Source organism: Aspergillus affinis (genome assembly GCF_023601865.1).
Source record: "Aspergillus affinis strain CMG 70 chromosome Unknown NODE_77_length_175834_cov_85_933294, whole genome shotgun sequence".
Lineage (NCBI taxonomy): Eukaryota > Fungi > Ascomycota > Eurotiomycetes > Eurotiales > Aspergillaceae > Aspergillus > Aspergillus affinis.
The window spans coordinates 139,071-159,354 of record NW_026515858.1 but is presented as its reverse complement, the minus strand read 5'-3'; the positions used below and the strand labels follow the sequence as shown (position 1 = coordinate 159,354).

The 20,284-nt window shown below is 50.9% G+C and overlaps 3 protein-coding genes across 3 annotated transcripts; all 3 read right to left on the bottom strand.

Annotated features, from left to right (window-relative positions):
- Nucleotides 1-912: 912 nt before the first annotated feature.
- KD926_010156 (ribose-phosphate diphosphokinase) lies at nucleotides 913-2,045 on the bottom strand (the record flags this gene model as incomplete). The annotated part of the gene is made up of 3 exons (XM_053102672.1): nucleotides 913-1,339; nucleotides 1,411-1,875; nucleotides 1,924-2,045. The coding sequence occupies 3 exons, from the start codon at nucleotides 2,043-2,045 to the stop codon at nucleotides 913-915; spliced, it is 1,014 nt and encodes a 337-aa protein (XP_052953923.1).
- A 655-nt stretch (nucleotides 2,046-2,700) lies between these two features.
- On the bottom strand, nucleotides 2,701-15,287 carry tom1 (E3 ubiquitin-protein ligase TOM1; the record flags this gene model as incomplete). Its single annotated transcript, XM_053102671.1, has 7 exons — nucleotides 2,701-2,795; nucleotides 2,856-3,200; nucleotides 3,265-7,119; nucleotides 7,176-7,256; nucleotides 7,314-11,177; nucleotides 11,239-15,154; nucleotides 15,240-15,287. The coding sequence occupies 7 exons, from the start codon at nucleotides 15,285-15,287 to the stop codon at nucleotides 2,701-2,703; spliced, it is 12,204 nt and encodes a 4,067-aa protein (XP_052953922.1).
- A 1,306-nt stretch (nucleotides 15,288-16,593) lies between these two features.
- On the bottom strand, nucleotides 16,594-20,231 carry KD926_010154 (peroxidase/cytochrome P450 family protein; the record flags this gene model as incomplete). Its single annotated transcript, XM_053102670.1, has 7 exons — nucleotides 16,594-16,926; nucleotides 17,002-17,128; nucleotides 17,206-19,384; nucleotides 19,439-19,631; nucleotides 19,694-19,742; nucleotides 19,804-19,901; nucleotides 19,965-20,231. The coding sequence occupies 7 exons, from the start codon at nucleotides 20,229-20,231 to the stop codon at nucleotides 16,594-16,596; spliced, it is 3,246 nt and encodes a 1,081-aa protein (XP_052953921.1).
- Nucleotides 20,232-20,284: the final 53 nt, after the last annotated feature.

Sequence of the window (20,284 nt, the reverse complement as noted above, 5' to 3'; positions counted from 1 at the left end):
TACAGTATCTCACTTTTCTCGTTTCTTTTTTCTGGCCCAGGCCAGGGGTTGTAAATTAATGTATACATAAATTTGATTAGCATGAGCTTTTTCTTGGTCTTGGTCTGATTATATATGCGGATAAACATCTATATATACGGAATTGGATTCTTGCCCATTTCCATTCTATACTTATCTGATGTATATAACGAACTGCCAAGTAGCATAACCAATCCACCTAGGAGATCAAACAACCACCGAGAGGAAGAAGAACAAAGGTATAGAGATATAGATTCATAACTTATGTACAGTGCAAAAAAGCGATCTAAGAAAAAAAAAAACAGGATCGGTTTTTCTGGGTCTTGAGTCTTAAGAATGAAAAATCGGCGCAGCAAACCTTTGAGTTCTTTTTTGGCCATTGTTTCCCAGTTTCCCCTCTTTGTGGATTCGTGCATGCATCATGTCTTGTCTTGTAAGCGCGTTAAAAAAAAAGATGAAAAAAAAAGGAAAAAAAGAAAAAGAAAGGATGACTTGTCGGTGAGATGGCGATCGGGCCAGATGCTTGGTTCTTCTTACTCCGATCACTCCGATCTCAAATCATTCAATCAAGGGTGATAAGCAAACAAGCAAACAAATAAAACCCATTGTCGATAGTCTATAAAGGGATTCATATCGTAAACCTCTCAAAGCCCCACAAAATAGTTAGTTGGTTAAAAGTGGTGCAGGACTAGCTAGCTAGCTAGTTTAGCACGCAGGCAAGCAAAGTAGACAATGGGGAGATAGAGAGGGCTAGAGGGTTCCATTCCATTTCCTTTCGTCTCGGACAAATGAAAAACAGATGATCCGCTCCAACAATCTTCCCTGCCCACACCCCCAGATCCAGAGGCCAGTCCCAATTCCCACGTCTTGTCATCCATTTCCCGGAACAGATTTTTATGCAACAGCGTGAGAGAAGAGGAAGCTGACGGACTCGCCGTTGTGCGTGCGTCGGCAGGCCTCGGCAAGTGTGGGGCTGATGTCGATGGTGTCGATCTTGTCGCAAATTTCCTTCTTGTCCTCGTGGGGAACGGTGTTGGTGACCACGATACGGCTGAGGCAGCTGTTGTTCACGTTCTCGATGGCCTTTCCCGAGAGGATACCGTGGACAACGATGGCGTTGACCTCCTTGGCACCGTGCTGCATCACGGTGTCGGCGGCCTTGACGAGGGTTCCGCAGGTGTCGGCCATATCATCCACGATGATGGCGATCTTGTCTTTCACGTTTCCGACAAGAACCATGCGCGAGACTTCGTTGGGGCGAGGACGCTCCTTGTGGATCAACGCGAATTGCAGATCCAGGCGATCGGCGATGCCGGTGGCACTGTGGACATTGAACAGAAACCAGTCAACAAATGCGTCTTGAGAAAAGAGTGTTCATATCTTGTCACTTACCGCTTAGCACCACCCGCATCAGGGCTCACGATGACGCAGTTGTTCACGTCCAGGTGCTCCCGGATCCACTTCAGCATACTGGGCTCAGCGTACAAGTTATCGACGGGGACATTGAAGAAACCCTGGATCTGACTGGCGTGAAGGTCCATGGTGATGACGTGGTTACAGCCGGCCGTCTGGAGCATGTTGGCCATAAGTTTGGCAGTGATCGGCGCACGACTCTTATCCTTCTTGTCCTGGCGCGCATATGGGAAGTTGGGGATGACGGCGGTGATGCGCCTCGCCGAGGCGGTCTTGCAAGCATTGATCATGATGAGCAACTCCATCAACCCGTCGTTGATATCGTTGGGCCGCGTAGACTGCAGAATGAAGACATCCTCATCTCGTACACTTTCACCGATTGTGACACTGGTTTCCTGGTTGGAGTACTGGAGGACCATGATCTTGGTCAGCTCAATGCCGAGCCTGTCGATCCCACCCAAAGGGTAAACCGTTAGTCCAATGGTTCAAGACTTTAGCAAGGCAGACGACCGCCTCTGAGGCGGCAGCATCGAGTGTTCATACCGATCAGCCACGAGCGTTGCGAGCTCGGGGTGACTGTTACCAGTCAAAAGCTTGATCGAGTTGGCCGCCATGGTAGAGAGGGATTAGGGGGGAAAAGAAGATGATGGGGTGAGTGGAGAATCAAGGCCAGTCGGGATAGACGGCAGGTGGTAATGAGTTGAGTGAGGTGGGCTATATAGAGAGACGGCGAGAGGTCATGCCTAAGAGAAGAATGGAAATCTCCGGTGACTGAAGCTGCCCCGCGTGACTTTTTTTCCCCAGCAGAAAAATGCTGTGTCCCGTGACCGGGGTGGCTCACCGCCTGCATGTGATACTGGGGCTTAGTCATGGAGAAACGCAATGAAGTGGATTGGTTTGTTTGCATTTCTCTAGGAGACAAACCCTAAGTTAAGTACATGCAAATGCAAAATTCAGGAAACAGTTGATAAACACAAAGAAATATTTTTTTCTGCCCTCACGACCAAAGAATTGGCTGTTCTATCACCGTGTATCCCGGTTGACCTGCACTTCAACCAGTTTTCCGGTCACAGCCCTGGCTTCCTCCGCCGCTTCCTCCAGTAACATTCAACCCACATGGTACAAACTAGTGGAAATAAGATGCGTCGAACGCCGTCAAATGCACCTGCGATAGAGCAAAGACAAGGTAAAAGGCAAAAGGAAATAGAAAGGAAATAAAAAGACGCAAACTCGTCAAATCATCGACCCATGCCAATAAGCGCTCGCAATTTATGCAAACCCGAAATATTCGCTACCCGCTGTCATTGCAGTATACAGACGCTGCCTCAAAGTCTCGTAGCTCTCGTATTCCGGAAGATCAAGTTCTGGCGTTCCTAGTTAGTACACTGCGATATAGCCGTCGGACAGGAGAGGGAAAGACTTACGGTTGAAGCATGTGTGAGAGCTTGGGAGACGATCTTTGTTGCCATAATCGCGATGAATGTTGAACCGGCTAACACCGTTCATACCTTCCAGCTCCTTGAAGCCGTTGAGTGGAACCTTACTCGTGCCTGTGACGAATTGTAGCAGCTTAGCCCGCTCTTCCTTATCGAAGGAACGGACGGCACGCCAGAACCACTGGATTTGGGGCGACGAGGCCGAGTAGTTATGGTATTCGGTGTTGACCTTCCAGTCATCCACTTCAATCTCGGGAAGACCAGAGATCAACAGCTCAAGCTCCTGTTCATTAAATATGGAGATAAGATCGGGCGGGATAATCTCATGGAATCCTGCAAGTTGCATGTTAGCCGTAAGTCTGAAGAGATAAATCGGGATGGAAGAGATAGAATGTACCTTTGAGGAAGTTGTCAAGCTGCTCTCTCACGGATCGGACCAAGCGATAGTCAACAACACGCTGCACATACTCCTCCTTGTTCTCTTGAGTCACCGGGATGTTACTTCCATTCTCGATAAGATCGATGACCTGCTTCTCTCCAAAGTCATCGGTCTCCACCGCGAAAGTCTCGGTGATGATGTCGGTGATGTCGTTCTCAAGCATCCAGAGGAGCGACTTGTAGTAGTCGAGGTCGAGCGTTTCCATATCCTTGATAGACACTGACCGGCCGAGAATACATTTGTAAACTGCACGACTGAAGTGACAATCAAGGACCCGGCCCTCGTACAACGCCTTGCCGATAATGCGTCCAATGAACTTGAAGAACATCAGGTGCTCCGAGTTGACCCCACTTAGGCGATTGGGGTGGAAGGTTGTGCGATCGGCAGCAACGGGAATGAACAAGGCGTAGTTCGGGTTAAACATGCCACGGGCAAGCACTTGGAACCACTCTCTTGTCACACCTCCGGCATCAACACCCTCTTCTCCATGGAAGCGAACATTCAATTTACCATATTTCAGCTCATCCGCCGTCTTGAAATAGAGAGATTTGAACGAGTCAAGGAAAACTTGATCTCTCCTGACAGAAAGCTGGAGAGGAGGATGAGGGTGACGAGGTTCGGCCCCGCGGGAGTGAATCCGGCGCGTGAAGTAGTTGCGCTTGTTGTCAAATTCCAAGACCTTAGGATTCTTCACAAGCAGGGAGAAGGTGCCACTCATTAAGCGAGGGTTTTGACGAACAAGTTCATTGAGGATCTTGCGGTGCTCCTCAGTGAACTTGAAGAAGAGGCTCTCCATGTTCACGCCAGCCTCCGCCGAGATACTCGACACAGACAATTCTCGACTGTTCCGGGCAAGCGAAGTATCCTTCAAGGTGGTGTTCTTGCAAACAACCATCAACGCTTCGATCAAAGGTAGGAGGATAGTTGCCACGTTCAGCATGTTCTGCTTCTGTCGAATAAGGGTCAAGCATTCACCCAACCTGGTCCACAGAGGTCCGAAAGTCGAACTCTCGTACAAGGTTTGCAGAACATCTTCCTTGGACGTGCTATCGGGCTCAGGCCCTTTGACCTTGTCGGCACGGTTCGGATCAAACAGATAATCCAAAGCTGTTAAAACACGTAATAACTTCGCTTGATCAGAGCTTGCCGGCGAGAACTTGGCCAAAGCCAGACCCTGCATATCGGTGCCGGTCTGAGCTTGGTCGATGTGGGTTAACAGTTCGTCCAGGTCGGTCAAGATCGTGGTGCTCAACGTTTGAGCCTGGCTAACCAGCTCATTTCCGATGACGTCCCTTGCTCCGGGAACGGCCGAAAGGTTGTTGATTGTCGACAGTGTCTCCCGGAATGTCTTGCCATTGCACTCACGGGCAGCCAGAATATGGACTACCAGCTGCAGATTGTGGTCAGGAACAACAGGGGGCTCAATGACTCTCTTCTTGTGCTTCTCCTCTTGCGTTGTTCCTTTAGCGGTCTTAGTCTTCGTGTCTTCAGCCGTCTTGTTCTCTTCTTGGGGCTGAGCCGAAGCAACTGCGCCTTGGGGCTCGGTGCCCTCTGGAGCATCCGTCATGGTTGCATCCGCCGCAGCTCCCGTGGTTTCGGAGGTCTGAGGCTGCGGGCGTTGTTCTTGATCCTCTGGCTGTGCCTGACCCTCGGCTTTTTCTGCCTTCTTGCCCTTTTCTTCTTCCTCCTGCTTCTCCTTCTCGCGACGAAGCAGTATGGTGAGAGGCTGCGTAATGCTGCTAAGCAGGCTAGACAGTTGCTCCATACAGTTAGGGCTTTCCATAATCAACTTCCGATCGAGTAGAGTAAGCAACGCGTTAAGAGCGAACTTGTTGGCCTTGTTCTCCTTGCCCTTGCCCTTGCGGAATGCCTTCAGCTTGAGAGTTGACGAAGGGTCATGTTCAGTCAAGAAGAACCACGCAATGTGAGGGTTGTATTGAGATAGGAAAGAGAGTGTTCCCAGGCACTGCTGCACCACCATGATGGGGGTCACTTCATTGCTGACGCTCGAAGATGTTTGGAAGGAAAGATTGCGTTTGACAGACTGAGGCGTCTTCTGAACAGAAGAGGGCTTGGCACGCAGCGAAAGTTGAGCAAAGCTGCGCTCAATCGCCGAGACGTCGGAACTGCCGTCTTGCAAAACAGACAAAAGCAAGCTGATAACCTCCATCCTGTTCTGGCGATTCTCACAAACATTGTGAAGAATGTCATTGAGTTGGTGGCGCGCATTACCCTGGAGGGGCATGAACATCAAGCGAAGCAACGTGGCAATGCCAGCCTTGTCCAGCATCTGAACAATTTGACGCCGTTGCTGTTTCTTTGGTTCCTGGTCGTCGTCGTCGTCATCGTCGGCTGGTTCATGTCTATGGCGATGCTCGGATCTGTGGATATCGCCAAACTGTGCAAGTCGTCTCCCAGGAAGAGCACGTGCTTCAGTAACAAACTCCGGGCCCAGAGTTGCTAGAATCTCCTCAGGCTGGTCAGCAAGAACGGCTTGGCGTAAGGATGGGTCCAGAGTGGCGAGGAAGCTGGCAGGGTCCATATCCTCAGCATGGGTCGGAGCGACGCCCGTGGGCACCGCTTGTCTTCGTGCAGTATCACGTTCTCGGCGGCGGCGATCGGCCGCTTCTTGCTGGAGCAATTCCTCACGAATCTCTGCGGGCAATGCTTCGAGGAACTCCGGGTTGATTTCGCTAGGCTCTTCGCCGGCCGCGGTGGCTTGGGAACGCTGCTCTGCGAGCTGCTGCATGATTACCTCTTCCCTCAATTCTTCGGGAAGGGCTTCAAGGTACTCAGGATCGATTTCCATTCCGGTGATGTCAAGTTGACGGCCTCGAATAGTCGTGTGCACCCGGCGCTCAGGCTCTGAGGGGCCGCTTTCAGCCTGGGCTGCAGTTGCTGCTGGTTCACCGGTGGTGTCAGTCTGTTGAACGTCATCCATAGGCTCAGACACAGTGCCGGATGTTTGTCGCTCTGCTTCCTGCTGCTCCAGTTCTTGCTGTCGCCTGGCATTCTCTTCTTCCTCCTTGCGCTTCCGCTCTTTCTCCTCTTCTTCACGGGCGATTCGCTCTTGGCGTTCTCGCTCGGCTCGCTCTTCTTCTCGTCGCTTGAGCTCTTCTTCTTCCTGCTTCTTGCGTTCCTTCTCCTCTTCAATCGCAGGAGGTACCAAGACCTTCAGCAAAGAGTTGACCACGCGTTGTGTCTTCTCCACGTATGTACTACTGAACAAGATGCGGGCTTCCTCTTGCCAGCGACTCCTGGTTGTTGCCAAAGCGAAGCTCACGGCTTGAGACGGATCATCTCGGGTACGGGAAGGAGGAGCCTGTTGTCTGCCGAGTCCAAACATATCCTGAATGCGATTGGGCAAAAGGGCTCGACGATCAACATGAACGTGGATTCCGTCTGGACGGGTGATGACTCCAAAGCCGGGTGCGCCTTGTCCACCAATGGCTTGCATAATGGCATTCATGAAGCTGACTGGACTATCCATGGGGAGCGAGCGCCCGGCAGACACGGGTTCCATGCCGTGGACCCAGTCAGTAAAAGCTTCGTGACCAGGTCCTCGTGGTTGACCGGTTTCCGATCCGCGGTCTGTGCGAACAAGGAGGGGGTTTGTCCCGTCATCAGTTCCCCGAGTAGGAATCTGGGTACGCTGGAACCGATATGGCTGGACTGGGACGATTCCACCCCTGCTGGGCATGATTCCTGTGACTGCAGCCCATCCTGGCTGAGGACGGAAGCGATGGTGATGATGCCCACGGGGCATTGGGGGCTCGTCGCCATCCCATCCCCAGGGTTCAATGAGATCTTCATCTATTGAGATGGTTAGCAGTTGGTTCATAGGCATGTGGAGTCCATGTAAAAATTACCATCGTCGAAGCCTGCGTACGATCCTTGATCATCGTCAACGTCATCAAGATCTTCCTCAAGCTCATCGATCTCTTCATCTTCTAAGCAACGTTAGTGACTGTCTCACCGTACAGCGAATAAATTGAGTTTAAACTGACCATCATCCTCGTTCAAATCATCATCCACAATGTCCTCGTGAAGATCCCCAAGGTCGCCCTGCAAATTCTCTACACCACCGGCAGCCTCATTAAGCACGCGGAACAGGTCATCGAATCTTTGTCCATCACCGTGCTGATCGGCTTGTCGAATGTCGGCCAATTCGTCTTCGAATTGGTTCATGATTTCGGCCTCTTCATCATCTTCGGACATTTCCTCGCTTTCCCATTCATCGTCCTCGCCATCTCCCAAACTCTCATTGTCCCGATCGCCAGTGATTTCGCCAGCGAGGATTTCATCGTCGTCCATGTCGGATCTGTCATCATCCTCATCGTCGTCCTCATCGTCATCTTCATCATCGTCGTCCTCATCGTCGAGAACAACTTCGATGTCCATGCCCGAATCACCGGGGAGGCCTTCGATAGGGCCGACACCATGGACCTCGTCTTCTTCGTCACTGACCACCTCGCCATCATCTTCTGGAAGATCCTCATCGTAGTCCATCTCATCGCCATATTCATCATCATACATTTCATCGTCCTCTTCCTCGGACTCTTCCTCGCTGGTCTCTTCTTCGTCGTGGCGAGGCTCCAACATACCAAGGGTAGAATGGCGGAACAGGTCAGGTGTTTCTTCACGCTCATCGTCCATGTCGGAAACTGAAGTAGCTGATGAGATCTCATCCTCTTCAGCATCTCCAACAGTGGAGATGTCGGAGGTCTCGCTCAAGACTACAGCAGTCTGTGTAAGTTTGTTGAGCGGACGGAGGATGTACTTGATGACGCGTTTAGATGACGGGAAATTGAGATCAATTTCGGCAACCGACGCAGTCAGAGCAGCAATGAAATTCTTTTCGAACATGGTTCTGGCGAGTTGTCGGGTTGACGACGGGAACGCGGTATCCCCGGACACAAAGGCATAGCCGCTAAGCATCTTGTCGAACAGATCGGCCAACGACATCAACCGAGAATACTTTGCGTCAAGGGGCTCATTTGACGTGTTCGCCTCCTTGTACGCTCGCAGCGCATGCTCCAGGACGAATCTTCGTACAAAAGCAAGCTCAGGTTCATCTTCCTCGTTCATATTTTGTTCGCGACGTCTGCCGGTGCCGCCAAACTCGCCGGTCTTAGTGCATAGGGCAACAAGAACGCGCATGGTCCAAGAGGAAGTGTTGCTACGCTTCTTGAAAGCAACAGATTCGTCATGGTCCATGGTACCGATAGGAACCAGAGCATTCAGAAGGTAGTTCAAAATTCCCGAACGTGGCTTAGATGGGGTAGTAGCAAGAGGGTCTGCTTTGCGGGAGAAATTGATGAATTCAACCTTCGTGCGGTTGTATGATGAAAGGAGCTCGGTCAAGCACTGCAAGAGGAAGCATCGGTAGATATAGATCGGGTGGTCATCGGCTTTAAATGCTGGCTTGTCTGATTTCTTAGCGTTACGCGTAGCTTGCAGATCGGTAGTAGACACAGACGGCGAGGGTTCTTCAGTTGACATCTCCACGTCGGTCTGACTCTCTGTTTGCTCTGGAGCCGCAGAATCTCCGGCCTCAATTGAAGGCTCTTTATCATCTACATCCTTGTAGGATAGAAGTTCGGAGAGAAGGTAGTGGATAACACCGTCTGGGTTCTCCACAATAGGGGCCTTCAAGTCCACATTCTTGCCCTTATCTTTGTCTTCGGATGGAGCGTCGCCTGCCGAATCTTCGCCGCTACGGGATGCACTCTGCGCTCCCTGTTGAGTCGATGCAGGTGCCGGTGCGCCACTGTTCTTGTCTGCCTTAAGAGTAAGAACCTGCGGACGTTGTCGGCTGTCATATCGTTGCAATTTGAGCTTTTCGTTGGACACTTCCACAAACAACTCGGGCGATCTCAGTACGAGATGATACATTTGTCGCACGAACCCAGTAGTGTCGATCTGGCGAGATGACTTAGACTCGAAGTTGGCGACGATCTCGCTTCTCATGATCTGCCGAATAGTGTCTTCGTCTTCGATGATGTGTCTCAAGATCAACATGAAAGCACCTTGGAGTTTGTCATTTGTCGCGCTTGACAGCTGTTTCACCATAACAAAAAGACGCTGCAGGCTTCGCTTTTCACCTAAGCGGGTCGCGATTTTGCGATCGCGAGTAAGGATGACAAGGATACGAGACACAGAGAGGGCTAGAGTATCATCCTTTCCAATTTTAGGAAGAATCTCAACCAGTGCCTCAAACAGCTGTTCTTTCTGGTCCCGAGAAACAAGAGGTTCCTCCAAATGAGCGGGGCCTTCATCCTGACTGTTTGGATTATTGCTATCTGGCAAGCTCCATTGAATCTGAGGAGGCTGCATATCATCAGAAAGCAACTTCTCAAGGATGAGAAGTACATGTCCAATCCATGGGAGCGACTCATCGGATGACTTTTCTGACGAGGCCGTACTTTCCGGTGACAATTTGATAAACCCGAGGAAAGTCGTGAAGCATTCTTTGAGTTCTCCCAGCGTCGCATTGTACATTTCCCTGTCTTGGACCACCAGGGCAAGGAGATGGGCGTAAGCAGCCACCTTCTTGCCAGATGCTTGGAAGTTCTCCATCTGCAGCGAAACCAAGGACTGAACCAGAATCTCACCAATGTCCCTGCGGAATGATTCGGGGTCGCGGTGCTTCTTAGTAGCAGAAGCAATGAGGTCAGCCAATTCAAATGATACGTCATGGTGCTCATTTAGGATGTCCAGGCAACGTTCAATCAGGTTCGAGCGAACTTTCTCGCGCTCTACATCCAAATCCTCAACGGTGGTAACCTCACGGCGCCGTACAGGTTGTTCTGCCTGTTGCTCCGAGGGCTGGCTAGCTGCATTACTCGGCGATTCAGAGGGCTCTCCAGCGGTAAGCCCGGGGTTGCGAGCGTTACTGCCCGAGGGCTCATCTCGATCGTTGTCACCTGCGGGATGCTCATCATTAAGAATATTGGTCAAAGCTCGTGCTAAGAATTCAGTACCGTGTCTAACTTGACTATCCTCCGCTCCTTGATTCTGGTCCTGACGAGGTCCGTCATCCGTTCGACCCGACGCTTGCGCCAGGAGCATGGCAAGAGCAGAACGCTCAAGGATACTGCTGTCGAACGGCGGTGCATCTCCGACGGCCGGGTCCTCTGAAGGCTCTCCTCCGGCAGTGCTGGAGCGAACCGATTCAATGTCGTTGGGAGGAGGCGTCATCCTTGATGGCGGCAGCAACCAGTTCTGTGCTCTGCAGTATTCTTCAGCAGCAAGCATAGAGTTATTGCAGCGGTACATGGCCTCCCTAACGAGGTCGAGGTCATCAAACCCTTTCTCCTGTAGTGAATTAACGCGGTCTCCGTTGACCAGGAAAGTTCTCTTCGCCACTTCTATCAAGGCCGGAGGGGTATCGGCGCGGCGAGCAGCTCCTGTTTCGTATTCACCATCGAGTGAGGATCGAAGGATATCGATGAGACATTTGATGACGGAGCTGGACGACTGGGTCGCGAAGTCAGAATTCCACATTTCCTTGGCCATGGGGAGAATCTCCATGCGAAGATCCACGAGGAACTGTCCCGGTTGGAAATAATCAGGGCGATCACGTTCTCGTTCACTGCTTGTCATGGCTTGGGTCTGGCTAGAATCAACAATATTCTTTCCGGAAGCAAGCTCAGAGAAGAAGCCAAGAATAATCTTGATGCCGCCGTAAGCGGAAGTCAGCCGGGCGGAGATGTCGTTCTCAGTTTCGGGAACAGAGGCCGGTGGGCTCAAGGCCTTAACTTCCCGCATGAAAGTATCGCATATTTCTTTCAAGAGCTTCAGACCTTGGCTTCTCTTGAACGCAAAAAGGACCAACGTAAGGTAGTGCGAGTGAGGGCGATCCGCTGTGACTGCAACAAAGGTTAGTTTCTTGAAGTCAAAGAGAGACTTGAGGGGGCATAAGACGCATACCTTCAAAGAGCAGGTGGGTGAATGAAGAAAGAATGACAATAAGGTAGGCGAATCGAAGTTTAGGGTTTGCACTCAAGTTGGGAGGGCTAAGTTTGAGTTGCTCGATCACGGCCTCGGCGATAGCCTCGGCTACCATTGTCGCATTTTGTCTTTGATATGAATCAATTCTCCGTTTCCCAAGCAAACCAAGTCCCAAATTATGGAAAAAGCCCGTGGTTGACGATGGCAATGAGCTCAGGAGATATCGGAGCGCTTGAACGTTCTTGAAAGCCATGCCACCTTCAGGGGATTTGGCAGGACTATCCTTTGGCTCCTGGCTGGTGCTCGTCGGAGCGGTCGGAGCGGCATCAGTGGTAATCGGGTCTTCTTGAGAGTTTCCTGCGGTCGCGCTGGGCGTTCCGTCCGCGTTCACCGACGCCACAGAATCACTAGGGCGTTCAGAGCCTGGGCCGTTTGATTGCACCTTGGTTGCCTGATCCCAGGTGTCTGGGATGTTCTTCGCTAACAGAATCTCCTCCCACACACAGGCCGCATGCAAACCTCCCAACTTGGAAACAAGAGAGCTCCAACGGTCGGCCAAATTGACCTGCGAAAAGGTCGAGGTCTGCTGACTTGGGCGAGTCTGATACAGGGGCATGGAGAAGACCTCACGGAGCAGATCCGTCAAGATAAGAGCAGCGACCATATGCTTCGCATAGTACGTTCCATTGCTCTTGGCCAGTTTCGAAGCTTCATCACTCTCGGCATCGGGGCCCTTTCCAGAAGCGGGCTTAATCAACGGGGAGAAAAAGCCAGATTCCCTGGGTCCTGACAAGCGCCAGAAACCGGAGAGCATTTCGACAGTTGAGTCAAGGCGATCAACAAGTCCGGGAACAACGAGATGAGGCTTTGTTTCTGCCAGCATGTGCACCAAGACAGTAAGCTCTTGGTTGGCATCGGTATTGTGGAAGTCAAACGGAAGACTTTGCAGCGTCGCAAAATCAAGAATAAATTCTACGCCCCCAGATTCAATAAAATGCGAGCAGTTGGTTTGATTTTCGAAGAAAGCCCCCAAGAACCTCAAGACAGGATAGAGATAATCGGTCGCCGTAAGTCCGTGGGCATCTTGATCCTTCGGTTCAACAGTCTGATCGGATGAAAAGACCTGGTCCACATTCTGCATAGTCAACTTGCTACTGTCGGGAAGGGAATTGGACTTCAGACTTCGGACTCCAAGATCAGGTCCATCGATTGCTTCGCCCGTTATGGGAGCACCGATTTTCCTGTAAAGATGACTGAGGGGTCCTGAAACGACCGGTTTTCCCTGTGAGTCTTCCGTCCACAACTTAGCTCCGGCTCCTTCTGTCCAGGCCTTACTTCTAGCCAAAAGCCCCACACGTGCGACCATCACAATGACGGCACTCATGATAGACGACTTCAGCGCTGGATGATGACGCACTAATTCATCAAACGTAGTACCCAGCGAACGGACCAAGTTAGGATCATCCTTCAAGCACTTCACATGTTCGGGGCTTTCGAAGATTTCGAAAAAGCTCTCCAAGGCATGGGACGATTGGAATAATTCCAATCCGGAGGCGTTCAAACAGATAGCCCCGAACCCTGAGGGGACACAGGACAGAGCTTCTGCGGCTGGCATGATACCAGTAGCCAACTTGGCATCCCGAGATCTCGCAATTTCGTACTCACGAGGGTTTTGCTCCGGGTTTGCAGAGGGACCAGCTGCAGCATTTGCCGTTGACGATTCAGTAGAAGGTTCGCCCGCAGCATCAGCCTCAGCGTCCTCCGGTGGAATAGGCGGCTTCTGGGGGTTCTTGAGCTCCTGCAGAGTCACGGCCTCTAAAAAGCTCTTGCTCAGCCCAGCCTCAGCGATGACAGCGTAACTGGTAGGCTCGTTATGAATGAAGCTGCTAAGGATGTTGACTGCATTGCTCCAGACATGAGAACCGAAGATGCGCGCATGTTCAAATACCAATCGGAGAGATGTAAGGAGTTGAGGGGAGTCGATGAGGTTTCGGAGGATTCGATCAAAACCCCCGCCGTTATGCTGCATTATGTGATTCACGAATCTAAACATCCAACGAAGCGTCTGCTGCTGGAAGTATGGGATCTGGTAATCAATGGACGGCGTTTTGTGTTGAGAGGGGATACCCGCGCCGCGCGATACATTTTCGAAAGATGTCTTTGTTTCGTTGTCAATCAGGTCTGAGATAGCGTCGAATCCCTTTGCACTAGTAAGCGTGCCGAGCGCATCACGCACTGTGTGAACAAAAGTGTCGAGGAATTCCATGACGCGGGAGTAAACACGGCGTGCTTTCTCCGTACGCAGGTTCAGAACATCGACAAACATGGGTATCAAGCCAGCCGAGACTAGAGTCTCCGGGGTTCTGGAGCTCGAGCCAGGAAGCGTTCGCAGGAGAGAAAGCAAAGCATCCCGCCATTCATCTTGACTGCCATCATTTTCATCGTCATCGTCAGATCCTAGCTCATTGACTGCTTTGCGGGTCAAGAACATAAGAACACCGTGATTTACGTTGACACTTAGTGCCGCACAAACGTCAATCGCACGTGCTTTATGTTTGGCTAACGAGTCAAAAGCCATAAGAGCCAACGTCTGGAGGGGCCGTGAAACCCTGAGATCGCCACTTGCACCGAGGTGGACTAATTCACCCAGCTGGTAAGCAATTTGGAGACGCTTCGGCTGTTCCATATCTTGCTGGAGGATTTTATGTTGGAACAACGATTCGGGATAGACGTAGGCCAGGTTTGTGATCGCAAGGATCCTAATCGCAAGGATCTGCTCCCGGGTGGAATCAGATGTAGTCAATCCTCGAGCTGTTCGAAGCCGGTGAAGGAGCTCATATTTCGAGTCTTCCGGCAGTTCCTCCAGATGCGACGCAAGGATGTCCTCGGTATTCAACGGCGAAGAAACCTTCGAATAGGGAATATCAAGAGTTTGGCCACCTCGCTGTGTTTCTTCGGGCTTTCCGGGGGTATTGGCTACCGAGCTGGGAGATTCATCAACGATCGACGAGCGACTCAGGCGTGGAGTGGGGTGGGTATGGCTCCTGCGCAGAGGTGTCGGGGTCGTAGGAGTTTGGGTTGGCGCCGCCCCGCCTTGAGCACTTTCCGATGTCGTCTTCGCCTGCTCAGAAGAACCGGACGGGTAATAAAGCTGGTGCACATGGCCCCATTCCTCCCAACTGTCGTTTTCTCGAGTGAGAGACACTAGATCGTTGGCATCGTACTTCGTTTGCGGGCCTTTCTCTTTGCCCTTGGTCGCCAGAGCCGGTGATGACCCCGTCGTGACTTTACCGGAGGCGGGCGCAGAAGGGCGAGGGAACGGTGCGGCAATCTTCTGCATCTTCTCCAAATCAATATTAAAATGGGCTGCTAGCAAGCTCTGCTGGAGATGAGAGCCGCCGCGTTGCCTGAAATGATACCGTTGGGCCAACGAGAGGGACAGACGCAGCGTTGACTGCAAGAGGGACAGCGAGGTGGTATTCAGAAGTTCCCCAAGGCGCTCACTGCTACTGTAGAGGCTGCGGTTGCCACACTTTTCCAATAGAAGTCTAGAAAAATCAAGCACGACTTCGAGAAGTTCTCTATCGCCATCCGGACCGTACCCAAGAGCATTCAGTCGAGAATCAACATCCCCCGAACCCGCGTTACTTTCGTTACCGGCATAAGCCTCGACGAGAACAAGTCTACCGAAGGGTTTTGTTTGAGGTCCATTGCTAAGTTCGTACTTTTCGATGACCGAAGCCAAGATTTCGTCGAAGCGATTCAAGACATTGATCCAATGATACAGGTCTCCTCTGGGAAAAGGCCATAGCCGCGGAAAAGTGCGGAGGTGGGAGGCAAGTTCGGGGACCGGGATAGTCGTAGCACGAGATACGAATTCCGCCAGGAAAGGGGACTGTCAGGTAAAGAAGAAGAGGAAAATTTTTAGTCCGATTGCAAATCCAGTGTTGAAGGTGGGGGAGCAGAATGGACAAACTTACGATCGTAGCCTCGTGTTTTTGGCTGGCCGCCTTCTTAATTCTCCCCATTATGACGCTCAAAAAGACATTAAATCATCAAGTAGAAAGCAAGAAAAGTGTCCAGGAGGTATCCTCCTAGCGAGGGTGGGGAGGTCGTCAGGACCGAGTCGCGGAGAATGTCGCGAGTGAGCCGTATGACGTTTTTGGCGGCTCTCCTTCAGCGAAAACCTAACGAGCGAGAATGAGAGGGGAGGGTTGGATTGATGACCGATCAGCTAAAAGCGACCGTCGAGTGAATAGATGAAGGAGTGCGAAAATGATCTAAATAGAAATCGAGGGGAGTTCAAGAAGAGTTTATTCGCCCTCTGGGATGGGTTAGGACAAATGAGGTCAGACGGAGGGCGGATCGAAAGTTGCGGCTTCACCTAACAGTTACCGCTGGAGGCCAAAGAGACAGGGAAAACGGGTGCAGGTCGTCAACCCTGAAGCTTCAACAGCCAAGCTGGATCAAAAAGAAGGCAAGGGGAATCGGATTAAACCAGGCGTAGATGGTGAGGAGCGTGAAAAGGGTGGATGGAAGAGGAGGAGGAGGAGGAGGATGGTTGAGCGGGAAGAGGAAGAGGAAATGCTCAGTTGGAAGGTTCGTGAAATTATCCCGATGAAATGGAGCTCTGGGCGGCCTCTGGTCGTTTTTGGGTCGCGGTTGTGGCTCACTAAGACTCTGGGAGCTGCTGCCGGAGCGGGTCTTCTCCCCTGCCGAACTTCTAAGTCAGCCCTGCCTTTGGGCCTGGTCTGCGAACTTCCGGCTGGTAGATGAGAAATTCCGGTTCGCAATCGGACTCTGGCCTACAAAGTAGAGAGAAGTCTCGTTTTCCCCGCCGAGGTACTCCCCGTAAAGGCCGATGCCCAATCTCACAGTAATGAACCGTAGTATGTATAGGCAGTGCAGTGACCAACTAATTTCTAAGGTAATTACGTGCGAATGCTCTGGGTTCAATTTCTACCCAAGATGAAGGTACAAATGTACATGGTGAAGTTACAGGGGATGCGTTCCTGGCCGGCATGTGGCTGGTTGATTACTTTCTGGTGTTGGAGAGTCGAGACCTGAGACCTTGACAGAAGAATGACATCAGAGGGTGGGAATCCGTCACTAAAGACAAGATATTTCATTCACCGCAGCCGAATCCGATCCACCTTCAACATATGCCTCATATTACACGTAGTACAATGTACAGTCTTTCCAGGAAATCCACAGGGCGAATACTGTCCATAAAATCATAACAGAAGGAAAAAAGAGAGAGGAAAAGAAAAATACACCTCTAAAGCACAATTTCTCACCATATTACATACATGCGATCGTTTCATCCTCCTAATGCTACTGCTTCATCCCCGGCTCGAGAAGATCTCCGTCCCACTGAATTTTCATGGTGGTTGGAAAGGGCGAAAATCCACTCTGGTCCGCTGTCAGGTATTTGGAAATCCCACCAGGTCCTGGAAGCTTTTGGAGTCGCCCTTGAGGCCCGGGCGCCCGACGAAGATTATCGAGGCGCCCGATCACCTTAAGCATCGTCGTAAGTGCCAGCTTGCAGAGTCCGATTCCAAGGCATTGGTGCGCTCCGAAGCTAAAGTGAGCATAGAGGTTCATATCACGATCAAGTCTGACTTTCTCCGGTTCCGGGAAAGCAGCAGGATCCTTTGACGCAGATACCTGTGTAGAATACCGATTGTCAGTAACATTGCACGCAACGACCCAGACGTGGGTCCGTAGAATGGGTTTACTTACCAAATTGCAGAGTACGTTCTGTCCTGGCTTCAAGCTCACCTTTTCCCCGTTGTCCTCGACGGTGGCGGACTTTGCAGCCTTTCGAAAGACACCAACAGATGACCCCAGGCGAGCACCTTCCATGAAACTTTTGTGAAGAAAAGAAAGAGGGTTAGTCAGTCAATTCCAAAGCAACTTAGGGGTTGGAGGTATGATTCTTCTTACTAGCGGAGCAAAATACTATCGGCCTTCGGCGTATCCTCTTTGGCGAGTCGATTTATCTCGGGCAGGTGAATCGAGCCTTCTTCAGAGAGATAATAGTCAAGACACTGAGAGATGAGCTGTCCTTGGTTTGCCACCATGCCACCAGCAGTTGGCAATAAGTGAGTCCATACGATCTCGTCCGCGGGAAGACCACTATCAAGCAGACGTTGGATCATATGGACACCGTAGTCAGTCAAAGTATCATGACGATGAAGACTATGGACCAAATTAGCGATAAAACCTGACTTAGCCACAAACTCCACGTTGGCCATAGTCAGCTGTCCAAGCTGTTGGGTAACTGCTCGAGCTGTCTGGTTCAGTTCGAAAGACTTCGCAACATCGGCGTCATTGAAGATAGAAGTGAAAACAACTGCCATGATTTTGTACAGCTCGGTTTCCGTGAAAACTCCCCGGGGGTTGGCATCAGTTTTCAAGGGTAACGAGAAAACGGTCGCACAGAAATGCACCTGAGCAATGTTTGCAACATCGCGTACGACATCGACCTGGTTGACCCCGGCGACCTTGTAGGAGCTTTTGTGCAAGAGCTCCAAGGTAATCTGCTCATAAAAGTCTTTCACCTCCTCCTCCCACCTCGTTCGGTATAAAGCTGCTCCCATCATCTTACGCGACGACACATTTGGTGCATCATCCCCAGACAGCATGAAGCTTTTGCCATACGGATGACTGCCGCGCCGCATCAGGAACTCAATCTTCTCGCCCCATGTCACCTTGAACGTCTCTTGGTTCGATAGGATCGACATGCATGCAGAATGGGAATTGATGAATCGAGGAAGAGGAACAAATTGGGGGCTGTCCCAACTGTATTGTTCAGCAACCCCGAGCCTTGTCAAGATCTGCTTGTTCTCGGATGGAATGACCATAGGAAAGTGCGCATAGATAGAGTCCCCTCTGAAGTGATTTGGAAATGCCCGCAGCACCAATTTATAGAAGACATGGCCTTGATCAACAGAGTCTTGTGGCTGGATTTCTTTGAAAGCCCAGTTGGTCAGGTGTCTTGGTGTGTAATCAACCGTGTAAAAGCGATCGCCGCGCACTAATGCCACCGCATCGGAGAGAATAACCCTTGATGTTGTGAAATTGGTACAAAGGCCGCTGCCGGGTACCATCGGTTTCTTCGTATCCTCAACGATGACACCAGGGTATATTTCAACGAGATCGGGGTGGTCATACAGCCGCCTCAATTGGTCAGCTATGTAGGGATCAGGGTTGATATCTTCGAATGTCTTGTGGGCAGCCAGGTTGAAATATTTCCGAAGCTCGTTCAATGTGGCCAAATTCCAGGAACGGGCTTGCATGATTCCAAGCGCCTCCACACTTCTAAAGACGGTTGGAACATTGGAGGCTCCGAATGCGCCTGCGCAGTCCTCTACGCTTTGCCTGAAAATCTCGACCAAAGCATCATCATCAAAACTTCCATCCGCATTGCGTTGCAGTCCAGCAAACTCGCGCTCATTCGGTTGGTCCGACATTTCCGCGTCCCATTTACCAAGACCTCGGACGAATTCTTGCAGAGGGATATTTTTGGGGTCCCTTCCGGGGAATATCTTGCTATACAAGTCTTGTGTCCATTTCTCATCGCGCCTGGATATACAAGAATGCCAGCGATAGACAAGATTGAACTCGGCAGATATCTGGTTACCTGTAGCTCGAGCAGCTGCCTGTCCAAGCAGTCCGTCTTTGATTTCTGCGCGAGGATCCAAGCTCCAGGTGCTGTCAATGCGATTGATATTCAAGATCGTTCGAACGTAGTCTTTGAGGATGATGTTGACGTATAATCCACAGGTAACAAGTCGTCCAGTCTGGAACAGGTCGTTGTCGTACTTTGCGTACTCCTTGACATCCAATTCGTCCGGTTTTGTGAATCGACCGTTCTCATTAATCGAGGCCAATTCTTCAACCACGTGGTTGTGGAAACGGTTGAACATGATCAGAATCACACAAACACCTGGGGGGAAGCCCAGTGCACGCCGCGAGGAGAAGCAATCTGGTTTCAACTTTCCATCCTTGAATGTTCTGACAAGATGTTGCTCATCTGAATTGTTGCCATACAGTGGTGCGAGATCCAGATACGACGACGTGACAGATGTTGTCCCATCATTGCGATCTGTTTGAAACAGGTCTTCATTCTCATCAGCGGCAGACTTAATATGGTAGAATCTCCTTTAGAACCTACCATGAATTATGATAGACGCTATATAGAACAAGATACTAGAGATCTTGTTCGGGTGCTCTTTGAAGTCCTTTCGCGCCAGGAGGGAATCAAAAAGAGATTCGGGATCGGGGAGCGCTGGAGACTGCATTGTCTCAGGCCGTACAGATCTTGCGTAATGGGAGCCGGCGGCTCCAATCTTGGGCCATAAGATGTTCTTCCGCATGGATTAGTGAGTTACTTTGGATTAGGTCAAGAGTATCAGGAGAAGGGGCATACATTGCCTGAACCATCGGCCTCGCGGTACGCATGGTTACGGCCCAGATAGCTATACAATTTGGTCAAATCCAATACCTTCACCACGATTCGTGAGTCAGGGTTCAACATACGAGGCTGGTGGGTGTTCCAAATCATTCCACAACTGGTTCAGAAAGTTGTTCGTCAATTCGCTCCCTGTACGAGATGTTGAGGGCAGTCCAGAGACAAGCTAGGGTTTTGGTTTAGTATGGAAAAGATGAATCCTCCATTTACTAAAGAAAGTCGAGCTGACCTGTATCAATTTTTCCGTGATATAACGCTTATCGTCAAGCGGCTCACCCGTGGCAGCACTCTTCGCAACATTCGCAATGGTCTTGAAATCGCCGAGGTCGAGACGGCTGATGTCCTCGACAAGGCGTGTTTTGGCTGCCGGAGTCACATATGTGCCATCCCCTGTTTCAGTAGGCAATGGCCGCAAGGATGCGGAGATGACCTTCTCGATCTGCTGGATAGACTGGCCAAACCCGTTTATGGTTGAGTTGCCATTTAACTCGGTCATTGTGGGTCGAGGCGCGGAAATATACAAGTCAGGATATATGTATGGCGATAGAA